This window comes from Thermobia domestica, unplaced genomic scaffold (assembly GCF_964235325.1).
Source record: "Thermobia domestica unplaced genomic scaffold, izTheDome1.hap1.1 HAP1_SCAFFOLD_117, whole genome shotgun sequence".
NCBI lineage: Eukaryota > Metazoa > Arthropoda > Insecta > Zygentoma > Lepismatidae > Thermobia > Thermobia domestica.
Window position 1 is genome coordinate 174345 of NW_027655889.1, and position 16641 is coordinate 190985.

Sequence of the window (16641 nt, forward strand, 5' to 3'; positions counted from 1 at the left end):
CTACGTTGTTTTTGGTTTTATTCAGTCAATAGGATGAAGATACGTATGGGCAGATCCTCTATTTATAACGACCTGGAGTATCGCGAGGTATCGTTCAAACGACCCACTCGGGAGAGTAATACTCACGGAAGTAACTTTTTCGCGCGCTACCCTAGCCAGCTGTTTTACGCCCTACTCTAGCCAGCTGTTTTAAGTAGTCACAAAATTTACATCATGGGGATCAAGGTGGAACAAAACGAGCCCTTCGGAACTTCTAACCCGCTACTACTACTAGTACTACTACTACTACTACTACTTCTTCTTCTTCTTCTTATCTGCACAAGAGTAAATCCTTTTTGGTTATGAAAATTTAAAAAAACTCCTTGAGTAGGGTTTGAACCCACGCCAAAGAGATCTCTATTACTAGCCGCTGCAATAGCACGCTCGGCCACGAGGACCGACAGCAGAAAGCGTTTGATTTCTGCTATACGTATACTACGTGCCAAGAAACGGATAACGCCAACCAATCAGAACCATGTACTTAGTTCCTACTTCCGGGAGCATTACTTCCCCGAGTGAGTCTTTCGTTCAAGAGAACAAGTGAAATACTGCATACGCAATTACGTTAGTTGGTGTACTGTTTAAAGATGGGCAAAAGTCCCTCAACATGACATCACAGTCAGAGAGCCAATCAGAACGCTAAACACGAACTGGGGTTACCTGTTATTTTCTATACCTTGCTTTTGGTACCAATTCAGATGAAGCCAAAGATTTCTTCGCTTTTAGATCTCTTCACTCATGACTTTTATGGGATTAGGAACTAGTAGAAAGTCGTTAACGGCTGAAAGCCATGGAACGTTTTAAATTTAGCCAATTATGTTTCCTTTACTTTAATTTTTAATTTTAATGCGTTATATTTTTATTACTTTTCCAACTATGAATAATAGTAATAATAATAATAACTTTCTTTTCGATATCATGATGGCGCTGATTTTTTACAGTCATTTTGAAGATTAATAACAAATACCTTGGTGATACCTTTCTCGACGAGGAACATTTAATAACGGTTTCGAGAACAAAGATATGCAAAACGTGGTGAATTGTTATTGTAGTGTCGTGAATTACGAATCGTAGAAACAGTTGGACATATTGAATTGAATATCCATTTCAAAGGGACAAATTAATTCTCCATCGTCTTTCCTTACACAGGAACAAAACTCGTTCAATTGTTTTATTTTTAGTGTTCAAATTGTATTAAGGCAAGAAATTACTGTGAAAATTTATATTTAATTGTAACTCGTTCCTTATAAATAACAATAAGTTAGAACAGTTTTAGTACATCCACAGAATGTTAGTTTTTAAATATTTGCTTTTTATAACCCAAGATGTAATTGTGTTTCGGTTAACCAGAATAACAATATGAAAATGATTAGTCTAACAAACAGCAATATCCATTCTGCTGTTATCCTCAGTGCTATTCGTTCATGAAATTACTTCTCGAAAATTACGAATTATAAAGACATTAACCGCCTTATGCAGAGTCGTTTTGACTTATGATTAGCGTCATACTAAAGGTTTGACTATTGCAGGAAACATATGTTAGTCGAACTCTTTAGAATTGCACCAATCCCTTGTCAGAACGACTCTGCATAAGGCTATAAACGATTATGCAGTGTTCTAAAATCTTTCTATTTCAAGTGTGACCTTAGAAAATATATGAAACACACTTCTGCCCCACCCTCTTACGGAAAGAACCATCCCTTTGCTTTGGAGAAAGAAGTGAGCACTAGGGGCGGATCTAGGACGGACTTCTGGAGGGGGAGGGGGGTTGTAATACTGTTATTTAGAACTACTTTTAAGAGCTCCAAACTCTGGGATGGGTTTTATTTATATATTTATAAAATAAGAAAGTTTCCTCTTCCGGGGGATCGCCTCTCCTGGGTCCATCCCTGATCTCTACTGTGTTGCCAATTTGTCATTGGGTCGTTTAGTCTTGACGAGTGAAGAGCGTACGCTACTTAGAATGGCTAACAAAACAATGATGTCCGTCAATGTAGCAACCTTGTCCACATTTAGCTATTGAAATATCTCGACCAAAGCAACTTGTCTCTCTTCTTTTGAGGGTGGTACGAGAGGAAAACACACGTCGACAGCAGCGCCATCACACTTGAAATAGAAGAGCTCTGAGAGATATAATTTCATGACAGTTCATAATTTCATGATAGAATAAAGATGTACGTGTACACATAACGTGATGAGTTATTATTGTAGTGTGTCATGATTTAAGCACTTAATGTGTAGGGCCTAATAGTGACAATGATGCATCTTGAACTATGTATTAAACAAAATGATATCCGAGTCACAATACTGAATCCAGTTGCGGAATTAGATATGTCCTGCTAACAGGCATGTAGCCAGGATTTCGTGAAGGAGGGGTCCGTCACATGAAATACTGTGGTTATGATACCAGGGGCTTGATCATTCTAAACTACAGTATTTTACTTGCAACATATATTGGTTCTTTCAGCCAGGATTTCGTAACGAGGGGGGGGGAGCTGACATGAAATTCTGAAGGCCCAGGAGCTCAATCAATCTAATCTACTTTACTACCAACATGTATTGTTTTGTTGTTACCATAAAATGAGGATATATTGGGGATAAAATGAGGAGTTGAAAGTATTTTAATAACAAACTATGAAGAAATCTCGAGTAAAATAAAAAAAAAAATGTATTGAAAAAGATTTTACAATATGTACGTCTTCCTCTGTTCATTCAAATATAACAGTTTTCTTTCATTATGACCTCAACTATTACAAAAAGTACATATTCACTATTATAAAAAGTACATACTCAATAATGTCTTGTAAATTTATTTTACAATATCTGTGTTTCTTTCTCTGTTGAATCAAATGTTAACAGAACTTTCTTTCCATATAAATTTTTGTTTTCATTATTCCGTCAACTGGTTCTCTGTTCCAAATGACAGCTAAAGGAGAAGTAGAAAATTGTTTTTGAAATAACATGTTTGACACTGCAAGGATGCGATGACGAAAAATTATGATAAAAAATGTTCACGCTGTTACAACCTTGAAATCTTCCTGACTAGCAACAGAAATTCTGAGAATTCCGTAACTTTTCTAGAAATTTCAAATTCCCTGAGTCTCCCAGGATATCTCGCTCACCTCGCCACCATGTATTGCAAGTAATACAAATCTCCTCATAAGAAACAGTAATCAAAAGCTTCCTCTAGTTTTTAATTTTTAACGCTGATCCTTCTTTTTCTCATTTCATTTTGTTTAATCCATCCTTAATTTTTTTTTTCATTTCTGGTCTCGAACGAGGTGGAGTCCGAACCCCCCGGACCCCCTTGGCTACGTGCCTGCCTGCTGAAGAAAAGCCAAGTTGGGAATTTCTTGTGAGACTATAAAGTTTAGGTAATTTATCAAGTGCAATTATTATAAAATCAGCTCACAAAAATATTTACCTCAACAAAAATATTAAAAATATGTATCTTAAAATTTGCAAAGAAACTGATTCGGCGACACTAGCGGCTAGAGTTGTAACTAACTGCATCGTCTGCTACTGGCAGTAGCTAAGTGTATCATTGGCTAATTATATCAGACTCACGCGCTCTGAATGATTTGATTCGTTTTTGCTTGTAGTAGTTCGTGGTACCCAACTCCTTTGAGCGGCGGCGCCAGTCACCACTCACTCAACTTAGTTTCAGCGGGAAGAGTAGCTAAAACCTCTATGAAATTAATTTCTTTTTTGTTTGTACATTTTTTATCTCTCTTTTTCAAAAATAAACAATCAAATATGCCCGAAACAAGCCACAGAAGTTTGGGGGGCAAGTCATCAAAAATTCTCTTACAAATATCTAAATGATGTTTTTTGTATTGAGGTCCGGAGGGGCCACAAAAAGTTTAGGGGGGACAGGCCCCGTAGCTCCCTCTAGTTGCGGGCCTGCAAACAAATAAATAAAAGTTTAATTTAATTGAAATTTTAGGACGTCAAATTCAAGTATAAATTAGAGACATTGAAAGGGGGCAACACACGGAGGCCGTGTCCACCAAAAGACACAAGTACGCATTCGAAGTACGCTTCTGTTCGGAACTGACGTCACCTAGTGTGCGTCCAAAGGTCCAAGTTCACAAGTTTGATAGTGCATAGTACCTAGTGTGCGAGGATATACACTACATTAGCACACTTGCATACTTAAGATGGGAGTTCTTCGTAGTAGGAACAACAATAATGTCAAAGTAACTTGATAAAATTTTAAGATACATATTTTTAATATTTTTGTTGAGGTGAATATTTTTGTGAGCTGATTTTATAATAATTGCACTTGATAAATATACAAATTAGGGATTTTGCAAGTGCAATACCAAAGTGTTACAAAATAACAAACGTATTTATGCCATAATCGATGAGTATGTAATGGAATTTAAAATAGTGTAGGGAAATAATTTCTTCAATAATGCCATAAGACATGTGTGCTTAAAATATTTCACGGTTTAAGCAGCTTAATTGTGATAATTAGACTATCGGTAATGCAGCTATTTGTACGTAAATTATAAACTTCAACGGCATATGAGTTACAATATTAAGCTTTAGCATACAATAATGAATAGGCCTACCTTGATTTTTCAATACTCTATGGCTAAAACTACAACTGCAAATGTTAATTCGTAGGTATCGTAGATAGGCCTAATTTTGATTCTGAACAAACAAATTCCTTTAAAAGCTACTATGTTCTCTTGCACTTGATCTATGTGAGGGACCGTAATATGTTACTTACTGTACATTTTGCATTTTTGACAGCTGGTCAAAAGTGAAAAACAAGTCAAAAATTTCTTTCTACACATTTATCAAAGATTTCACAAATTTGTCTTAATTCATGTAATCCCATTACTGTCTTATTATTATTAAGAACTCTGCCTATTGGCAGATCCTGGGACTAATGAGTTTTTTATTATTATTATTATTATTATTCCCATTACTGTACCCACTATGAAACGATTATGAACACGTAACTCCTTTCGTGAAGTTGAACAATAAGAACCATTTTTTTTTTCATTAAAAATTATCTTAATTTTCATAAAATTCCTATTATATCAGTATTTTTTTTTAAATGTTTATATTTGAACGAGGGGATTTGTGTAGTAACTGAGTAACCTTTTTCGCAGTGGGAAGAATGTGGAAGAGAGTGGGTGTATACTAAAATATGTAGGACCAGGAAAGCGTAGTGAAGTCCATAGAAGTGTTGGGGTTTATCAGGCCCGTAGCCAGCTCAAAAATTTAGGGGGGGGCGGTAGAAGTTAGGGGGGGCCCGACCCAATCATATTATACTTCATCACCATATTATAGTTCATTTGCAAGCCTACCGTGAAATTTTATGAGGGCCATCCAAAATTTAGGGGGGGCCCGGCCCCCTCTTTCCCCCCGTGGATACGGGCCTGGGGTTTATACATGTACAGGACTGTACCTAAGCGGCCTTATAAGATAGTCATCTTACGTTTTTTTTTTTTTATTTTACCGTATTACATTAATTAGGGTTATCCACCTTGTGTATATTTGATTCTTATACATTGATATTTCATAGTGACATAATAGCTTTTTTCCCTGTATATTTTGGTCCTCACGTTGTTCAACTGTACCACTTCTTTCCTTGTCATCCTTGTAAGTTTACGTTTGGTGAAGATTAAGAATATGGAGACACTATTTCGAAGATTTACGGGTAGAATCTATAGATTCATAAAGAGAGTAACATCTATGGAACTTAATTATTAGCGCAATATAGTAGAAATAGTTTAATTAGTATGCCTATAACTGAAGCAATACAGTAGAACTACCACAATTACAGTGTCATTGTTGTGTAATCCACCTTACAGGAAGCAGTTATACAGAATATGAACTCTCTAAGATCTCATACATTATGTATTCACCAAAGTAGTTTTGTGCCACATTACTGTAAATAACGCTCTCCTCAGTACCTTTCGGTGTTGAAACGCTCTTGCAAACTGCCTGGTTTCAGCTGCAATAAAATCCCTAAGTTAATTTTAGGGACTAAGAAATTAAGTCACATTGCTTGCAAATAGCACCCGCAACAGTATCGTCAGCGCCCTAACTATCAATGCTACTCTCCTCCCGGTGAATTAATACATATTCCCTCGCGCAATTATGCTTAATGTAAGTAAAATAGAACGTCGCTAATAGCTTAGTGTTTTCTTACTTTTTTTTATGCTGGTACGAGTTTATTGTACACGTAACACAATATGTATTTAGCTATTGCCTTTACGCTCTGCTTTTGTTAATCTGCACGTCGAAGGTCCGAATGGCAAATATTTGCAGGTACGGCAAAGTTGAAGTTGTTGGCATACGTGAAAGAAACACTGAAGTCATTTTATGGTTGCTCCATATGGTCAATCTGTACGATATACAAGGACGCCGATTTCTCTGTAAATTTGGGGGGGGGGGTGATTCAGATACAGAATACAGATATGAGGATTTTAAGACAAATTGCATTCAAATTATGCCAAATATTGTATATTCACAGATACAATGAGGGGGATTGCATGAGCTTTGCGGGGGCCCCTGATCCCCCCGGAATCGGCGTCCTTGACGAAATATAAATCTTTAACATAACTGAAAAATAATTCATCTAAAAATATAGTTTTTTTTCTAGCAGGCGAAATTCTTCTTTCTTTTGTTATCAATGTTTCATTGTCTACCACAATGAGGCGCTGAAACGAAGTGCGGATCTAAAGCTAATTGGACGAAGTATACACTATCTAGTGTGCACTCCGTTTCTAGCCTGCGAGTGTGCACGCTTGAAATATGCACTTCGCACTTTTGGATACGGCCAGAATGTCATTTGTTATGCTTCAAATCTTTGTGTAGTTTTTGATAAAAAGTTATTTTTCACTAGCATTTAATTTTTTGGTATTCCATGATTACTATGATCATGTTAAATATATTTTACCAAGAAGAATATAATAACAAAGATACTTCGTAATTTTGGAATAATATTTTATTATGATTCCTAACAAAAGAAATGATTTCTAACCTTCAAAGAAAAAACATTTAATCTATACTTATATAGAAAATAAAATACTCAAATGCCCGTTCTTCGCACGGGGAAAATAGCTTTATGCAAAGTACTTGAATTCCCTTCCCCCTTACTGTATGCATTTCACCGAAACTGTAATGGTAAGAAAAGATAAAATACTCTACTACTCTACTTTTGGCATAAAGTTTCAAACACATCCCCGTTTTCCCCTAGAATATTCCCTTTAATCAAAGCAACATCAAAAATCCCAGCTTGAAGTGAGGTGGGATGACTATGTTTCAAAAGTAATTTCAAATGGTTCAACCCTTCTTCCGACTCCGAAAGCTATGGATTCGCAGGGTGTCTATCGGTCACGAAAGTCACGAAAGTCACGAATGTCACGAAAAAGTCACGAAATCAGGAAACGGTCATAAAAGTCACGAAAAAGTCACGAAATTTATCTTTTGGGTCATGATTTTTTTAAACGGTACAAATGTAACTACAAATCGGAAAAATTCGTTCTATAAAACGTCAAAATTCACCACCAAAAATGTCTGGTCGGCTTTAGACGCTACCAAATCGCAAGCAAAGTACGTTTCTACTATCGCATGGATGAAAATTCGGCCTAATTCGCACCCAAATTTGCTCTTGAATATGTTAGGAAATTTTATGATTTGGTGAAGAAAAGGTCACGAAAAAGTCATGAAATTTCATTTTGGAATTTTACTAAACACCCTGATTCGGCAATAATCTTGGTTATTTTGGATATTCATCTCAGCCATCCTAAAAGCTATAGATTAACACTAACATCGGACATTTTCGATTATTTCTACATGTTAGTTATCCCGTTCCCTCTCCCACAGAATTTTTGTTTTTTCAGATTTTGGGTCATATATGTACCAAGTTTGATTGAAATTTTTTCAAACGTTCAGAGTTACGCTGCAACATTCGTACAAGCAATTTTATACAATGTTGTATACAGGGTGTTAATATGCTATACCGACAAACTGTAAGAGATGAATCATTACGTAGAACTAAGAGAAAATGTTCATATGGACTTCGAGAATTTGAGAAACCGTGAGCTGGCGATCCATACCAGCGTAAAGGAAGTCATACATACATAATCTAAAAATGCATATTCCATCACTGCCCGCAAATGACGCCTGGTAGCAAATGGTATTACTATCTTCGTTACTTTCGTATATGAAAAGATAATGTAGTCAATGTCTGCAAATGACGCATGGTAGAAAATGACGTTATTATCTTAGTTACTTTTGTATATAAAAAGGTAATGTCATCAATGTGTGCAAATGAAGCATGGCAAAAATAACGCTACTATCTTAGTTACTTCTGTATTTTAAAAGATGTCATCAATGTCTGCAAATGACGCACGGCAGCAAATAACGTTACTGTCTGAGTTACTTCTATATATAAAAAGATGTCATCAATGCTCGCAAATGACATATTTACATGGGTAATTTCTCCATGGCAGCATATGATGCTGAAGAGTATCTTGTACCAAAACAGAGGATATTCTTGCTTTGTGTAATGTTTCGAGAGAAGTTTACTTACTTGAATATTCCAGATTTTTTTCTTCCTTAAATTTACTCTGAGTTTCATCACTTAAACATCATTTATACAATTTCTGGCAAGCCAATTGTAGAAACAATTATCGATAATCTCAAATAAAACATACAAAGCAGAAAAAAGGAAGCAATAAAACGCACTCTTAATAAAAAAAAAATCAACATTGATCAACACTTCCGCTACAAGAAAAATATCACTTGCAAAGTGCAATGATGTCACTAATTACTCAAACAGACAACGTAATACAGTCAGTAATTGGTCACAGTCAATATAAAATGTACAATACGTTAATTGTACTTAGTTGCTATCTTATTATCTCTCCAGGTATTCAATCGTTCACTATATTCAGACTTCCAAATCTAATCAATATCTAATTGTAAGATGGTCCATTTCTAATTCTAAGATACTTTATTTGACTCTTCATTTACTCATTGATTGTGGAAGATAGCAATTCTGAAATAATAATTCCTAAAACGTTGAATATGTTTCTCTCTTAGAAGATTAGGCGAAATAGGAGTTGATTACAGGAATGCCTGTTTCCTTCAGCAGGACTGTAGGCGAAACAGGAATATATCAAATAGAAATTGCTGTTCCGCATACATCTAAGAGTAGATGGAGATAATTATATAAATTGCCAGCAGGTGAAAAAGGAAATTCGGTTTCACTGACACCCAAGATGAGATGTGATTGTAGGCCAAATTGTAGTCTTAACAGGATTTGACCAAGCAAGAATTCTTGTTTCACCTACATTTAGGATAGCATACAGAAAATAGTAAAAAATTTGGGGGTTCTGTAAATGAAAGTGTACTATGTCAAACAAGAAGACATCAAACAAACCACGAAAATAAAATATTTTATTTCTTTATTTTAAAAGAACAAATAGACTTAATGCCCAAATGTAGTGTCATGTATATACATCATATTACAGTTATATTAAAACCAACAACATCTAATTGTCTTCAATAATGGCGAATTCATCGTTAAAAACTCCATCAGCCCATAAATTCAGACTTCAAGGAAAGTTGAGGCCATTTTGGAAAAAGGGGACTACTTTAATATATTTCTGTAATGGAACCGCCGCTGAAGATTTTGAAGTAAGCCACAAAAAATATTCATGCCAAAAGAAAAGGTTTTCGAGGAAAAACAATATTTCAATCGTTAGACCCTACTAATTCCTTCTAACGAATAACGATTAATATTTTAATCGTCAGAAACTACTCATTCCTTCTAACGAATAACGATTAATATTTTAATCGTCAGAAACTACTAATTCCTTCTAACGAGTAACGATTAATATTTTAGTCGTTAGACCCTGCAGCAATCATGTCAAAAAAATCGACAAGTACACTGCATTTTCCGAGTGGTCACGGAAAACAGACTTGGAGAAAGGTTATTTAAACAGTTTAAAATAGAAGGAATCAGTTTCAACTGAGACATACAATTTATTATAACAAATAACTTCAAAGAATAACATATAAATATAACAATGAGAAAACCGATTCCTGGTGAAATTGCTCCGCAATCACGGTTTAATGTCGTTCGAAGTAATTTAACTTTCTTTAACCAATTCATTCAAAGTCCATTAATTTAGATTCAATTTAGAGGTTATTATGTTCAATATAATTCCAAATATTTTACCAAATCTAATGTTATTAATTACATACACTATAGATCTAATAGGAGTCGGGGCCATTCCCAAGTGGGTGACCAATACTCACCTTAAAGTTGACCAAAAATATGAAAGAATAAAAAAAGAGATTTAAATTTAGATTTTGTGAATATTAATCACTCACTCACAATGCTCCCGTTTCCTTATACAAACCACTAATACACTTCGTTTAACTTCTCATATTCACGACACTATTTCGAAACAATTTCACTACCACAAGATTTTACATGTTGACTTCGTGTAATTACATGTTAACTTGGTGCATTACCTTTGCTTACTACATGGTTCGATAGGTCAATTTCTACCACGAAACTTAATAGGTGGCAGCACATTAACTATTCGCAATGTTCACCAATGTTTCCATCTCTTAATCGAAATCACAATCACTGACTTTTTTTTTTCATTATGCTTCATATTAAGTTCCTCCCCTCTGGGAAGTTTTGCTTCTTTACAATGGTTATCGAAATGAAAAGAAAAAAAAATATAATTCACTGTTGAAGTCAAATCACTGCATGCAGAAATAAGGATAGTTCGACTCACCAAGAGTAGTCCAACAACTTCCAGATATTACACGATTACCAATGTCCAGACGTCCTATCTTAAGTTCCAGAAGTAGATGTTCACAACAAGATGAGATCTTCCTCCTTATCTACCACAGATTGACTGGAAGCACCAATGAGATGAAAAGAGTGGGAAACATATCTAGCCTTCGGGTTGACAAAATCGCCTTTCCTCGACCAAGCAGTAGATTCAAGGTAATCAGTTGTCTCAGAAGCAAACACAAACATAGTGGATCCACATAATTCTGAACCTGCAGAATTGTAAAAATACACAACAGTACATTTCTTACAGAAACATTGCATAAACTACACACAAATATATATATTTAATTTACATTATCTTGGAAATGAACAATTTCTTTTTTTTTTCTTAGTTTAGTCATTATTATTATTAATATGTGCAACACTGTTTACATTTCTTGGAGGCAAGTACTTCTTTATAAATTGAACATGACGTTTTAACTTTACATCAGGATTACTAATTAACTCAACCCACACAGTATTGGGTGTTACATAATTCAAAAGTTTGAATGGACCGGAATATTTAGTATCAAACTTGGCATAATATTTCTTATCCAAGGATGATTTTAACATTTTCTTTACAAGTACTAATTCTCCCACAGGCAAATTACTAGGTACATGTTTTTTATTATAAGCTTGTTGTCTCCTTTTCCAAGCTTTCTCGATGTTATCAACTATAATATCATTAATCTCTTCTTTATTTTGTGATTTCTCTATTATACCCAAATCTAAAATCCAGTTAACATCTAATGGATTGAACATTTTACGCCCAAGATACAACTCACTTGGACTTTTCTGAGTTTCACTATTTTCAGTTATATTCAAAGTATATTGGATTTGATAAAGATAGTTAGCCCATTTGGTATGATTCTTATTAATATAAGATCTGAGTATCCCTTTAATCGTTTTATTCATACGCTCTGTTCTGTTCGAGGACATAGAATAAGGTGAAGTACAGATGTTTTTAATTCCTAGGCTAAACAAATACTGTTTGAAGTACTCACTACTGAAGTATGACGCATTATCATGCAAAATAGAAAATGGATACCCGTAAGTTAGAAAGATCTTAGTTAATTTAGAACAAATTAATTTTGAATTCAAAGATCTTAAAGGTTCTATTATAACAAATCTACTATAACTATCTGTCAAAACCATAATGTATTTAAATCCATTACTAGTAGGCAAAGCTCCCATACAATCTAAGTGTAGGACATTATTTGGGTATCGAGGCTCCTTAGAATAATAAGTACCATAAGGTTTCCTATTAAGTTCTTGGCTCTCTTGACAAATTTTACATCGTCTCACGAAATCACTAATTTCAGCATACATTTTATCCCAAGTAAACCTAGATGCAACCTTAGAGATAGTTTTCTGGATCCCACCATGACATCCCCCCACTAATTCTTCGTGCCAATACTTTATAACAGAATAGCGCAAAGAATGGGGAATTACTGCACGTAAACCACCATATTTTCTACCATTAGTTCTTTTTAATAGCACACCTTCTTTCAATATGTACGGATCCTTATTTTCCTTTCTCTCTAAAGCTAAAATTATCTCTTTCAACTGAGGATCTTCTCTTTGATGTTCAGCCAGTGGTTTATTAAAGATGGAATGACTCCAGAAATTTACAAAAGAAAGATGGACCTTCTGTTCATTAATAGTATTAATCTCTTCTATATCACTGTTGGGTGGAGTAAAGTCTACATAATTATACATACGACTGATGTAATCTGCAAGATGGTTTTTAAAAGAGCGAAGGTGAATTATATCAAAAGAGTACTTACTTATTTTCTCTATTAAAGAACCATACTTCTTTTGCCTTTTATGATTTCTTAATATCCAAGATAAACTAGCATTGTCAGTATAAATAGTAAATTTCTTTTGCAAGTAAATATCGAACTTATCTAAAGCATAGACTAAACTTTTCATTTCAAGATCGAATATACTTTTAGACCAATCACTAGAGGGAATCATTTTCGAAAAGAAATATACAGGACGAAGACGTCCTTCATCATCATATTGACTTAAGATCGCGCTATAAGCCCTACTACTACTATCTATGTGGATTACAAAAGGACTAGAGAAGTCCGGGACTTTCAATACAATATGATTTATAATGGCCTCTTTTATTTGATCTAGTATCTCATCTTCTTCTTTTCCCCAACGAAATGGTATTTTATTTGATTTTAAAGCATGTAAAGGACCCATTAGTTCACCATAATCTTTCACAAATTTTAAATAATATGACAAGAAACCAATCATCTTACTCAACGCTCTACGATTTTTAGGACGAGGTAGATTTTTAATTACCTGGACTCGGTCATCATCAATCATCATATATCCACCTGAAAATATATAACCTAAAAATTTTATTTTATTTTTACATAGTTTAGTTTTTCTTTTAGAAATAGTAATACCCCATTTTCGTAATCTCTGTAAAACTAGCTCTAATATTTCTTTATGCTTTTCAATAGTATCAGTATGAATAATAATATCGTCACAAAATATATCTAAATAATCTCCTAAGAGATCTCTAAAGATTTTATTCATGATACTAGAGAGAATAAATGGTGAGTTTATGAAACCCATAGGCATTTTCAAATATCTTAACAACCTAGTTGGAGTAGCAAAAGTAGTATATTGCCTAGAGTTTTCATCTAACAGTAATTGGTGGAAAGCTCCCTTGGCGTCAAGGACGCTGTAAATCTTATGTTTACCTATATTGGCAATAGTAGCTTCAGCATTAGGAGCTGGAAATCCAGTTACAAGCACTTTTGAATTAATATTAAAATAATTTACCACTAGCCGCTTGGTTCCATCGCGATTATCAACTAGGAAGCACGGAGAAATGTAGGCAGAACTGGAAACTTCCTCAATTACCTTTTTCTTAATTAATTCATCCAAGTATTCATCTAATTCACGCAACTTATGACGTGGCATAGGATATGGTTGAGCTATACTCGGACTTAAATCATTCATTTTAATTTCATAAACAAAATCTTTAACTGTTCCTAATTCTTCATTTATAACGTCCTTATATTTGTCTAAAACGTTCTCAACATATGGTATTAAATCGTCAGAAAAAATATTTTCATGAAGGTTTACTGTACCTGTATTTTCTTCCTCCGGATAAATATCATGGATGGTAGGATTGGAAATTGGTACTCCAGCTGGAATGTCTTGATATTGTTCACCTCCCCTAACATCATGATCCTGAAGTACTGTGGAAGATCGCTGGCTGGTCACTGGTTTCGGTTGCCTAACTCTGGACTCCTCCCTACAAAAATTCCGCTTGGCTCTTTTGCGTTGTGTATGGAAACACTGCTGGGCTGTCTGGCCGCTGTTCCTGGAATCAGCTGATCGAGGTTGACAAGTGGTTGACGGCTGTATCGTTCGCTGACTAGGTCTGGGTTTCCCCGCTCCCCCTGCGTCAAGGTCGTGCGGCGACACAGAGTTCTCAGGACCAGACCTAAAACGAGAAATTTGTGGGCACAGATCACTGGATTCACAACGAGTTTGATTCCATTCAGTTAATTTTACGGTTAAATTTAGTTCCGTAAAGTTCAACTCACGATTTCGAATGTTTATATTAACGTTATATTTTTGTAGGAAATCAAGTCCCACTAGCAGTTTTAAAGATGAATGTTGAACCACCGAAAACCAGTTGACAAACTTAACACCATTTATAAAATATATTAGTTCCACTTGTTTAGAGATTTTAATAGGTTCAGAATTCATGACTGAGAGGGTAAAGTTCACTACTCTAGTTTTTGGACGGCACCTACGTTCAATCCTGGCCAACACTCGTTCTTCAATTAAGGACAGGCTACTTCCAGAGTCAATGATACAGGGATACAGATCTCGACAAATCGAAACAGGCATTTGTAATAAGGAGGGAGGTTGTTCCTCACTAACATAGTATGTTTTTTCTCCACGAATATTTCTTTTATTATAAGGACACATTTTCCAAAAATGATTATTAAGACCACATAAATTACATTTACTAAAATTATTCCTCTGCCTATTTTTCTCGTTAACATAACCAAGGGGCTTTACATTCTGATTTTGTTTTTGTGTAATAAATTTATAATCCAACCGGTAACGCCGATTCATTTCGTAACTTTCTGCAAATGCAACTAATTCCTTCTCAGTATGGGGAACTTGAGTAATTATCATTAAATCTCTTATTTCAGGTGGTACAAGGTTCGCAATAGTTTTAGTTAATTCATCCTCTGACATTTTCATATCAAAAATGAATAATACACTTAATTTTTCCTTAATAAAATCTACCAGAGATTCCTCTACTTGCATTATTCTATACAACGTTATTTTCAAGAATTCCATTTTTACTAGCGGAGTAACAAATCTTTCTAAAAATGCTGTTATAATTCTTTCCCAGTCAGTGGTGATATTCAATAACCTTTGCATTTCCTCGAATGCTGGGCCTGTACATTTACTCAGAGAAGCCACTAACAAAGCTTCTACACAATTTTCGAGTTGGGCTTGTAACAAGTCAAATTTTAATAGAAATTTACATACTTCAAAGCCATTACTTCCATCTATTTCAGGTAACTGACTAACCTGCTTTTCTATAGCTTTATACATGTTATCACCCAAAAGCTTATCGAAATTACATCTTATAGCTGGTCTAACAGCTGGCTTTAACACGCGATGTGGAGGAAGAACCACACCTGCGAAATCAAGCGAGGAATCATCATTGTTTACTCGCTCGTGTCCGCAGGCATTCGCTCTTTCCCCTTCGCCAAGGTCAACTAGGAGAGAATTCGCCTGGCCATTCTCACCCGTTGAAAAACACTCAAGAAGGTTCTGTGACATTTTTTTTCCCCAGGTTCAAATCCTAAAACTATAATTTCTAATATTACGCCTAAATTCCTTCTCGCTATTTTCACTTATTATTACACTTTCAATTAATGACTGGTCTTTCATTCGTAATTCTAATACTCAGGTTCAATTCCAAAATAATATACATATACCTTTCTTTTTAACCAAGTCTTAATATTTCCAGGTAGTAAGCAAAGGTAACTAAATATAATATGCAGCAATCATGTCAAAAAAATCGACAAGTACACTGCATTTTCCGAGTGGTCACGGAAAACAGACTTGGAGAAAGGTTATTTAAACAGTTTAAAATAGAAGGAATCAGTTTCAACTGAGACATACAATTTATTATAACAAATAACTTCAAAGAATAACATATAAATATAACAATGAGAAAACCGATTCCTGGTGAAATTGCTCCGCAATCACGGTTTAATGTCGTTCGAAGTAATTTAACTTTCTTTAACCAATTCATTCAAAGTCCATTAATTTAGATTCAATTTAGAGGTTATTATGTTCAATATAATTCCAAATATTTTACCAAATCTAATGTTATTAATTACATACACTATAGATCTAATAGGAGTCGGGGCCATTCCCAAGTGGGTGACCAATACTCACCTTAAAGTTGACCAAAAATATGAAAGAATAAAAAAAGAGATTTAAATTTAGATTTTGTGAATATTAATCACTCACTCACAATGCTCCCGTTTCCTTATACAAACCACTAATACACTTCGTTTAACTTCTCATATTCACGACACTATTTCGAAACAATTTCACTACCACAAGATTTTACATGTTGACTTCGTGTAATTACATGTTAACTTGGTGCATTACCTTTGCTTACTACATGGTTCGATAGGTCAATTTCTACCACGAAACTTAATAGGTGGCAGCACATTAACTATTCGCAATGTTCACCAATGTTTCCA

General features: G+C 34.7%; 2 protein-coding genes across 2 annotated transcripts in view; one reads left to right on the top strand and one right to left on the bottom strand.

Annotated features, from left to right (window-relative positions):
* The window catches only part of LOC145676361 (clotting factor G beta subunit-like), a 173807-nt gene that overhangs the window by 77751 nt on the left and 79415 nt on the right, over positions 1-16641 (top strand). The gene's annotated exons all lie outside the window — the stretch shown is intronic.
* On the bottom strand, positions 10897-15703 carry LOC145676360 (uncharacterized). The gene is made up of 2 exons (XM_081747217.1): positions 13978-15703; positions 10897-11094 (listed from the first exon to the last, which is right to left on the bottom strand). Exons 1-2 carry the CDS (start codon positions 15701-15703, stop codon positions 10904-10906), a joined length of 1917 nt encoding a protein of 638 aa, XP_081603343.1. The 3' UTR covers positions 10897-10903.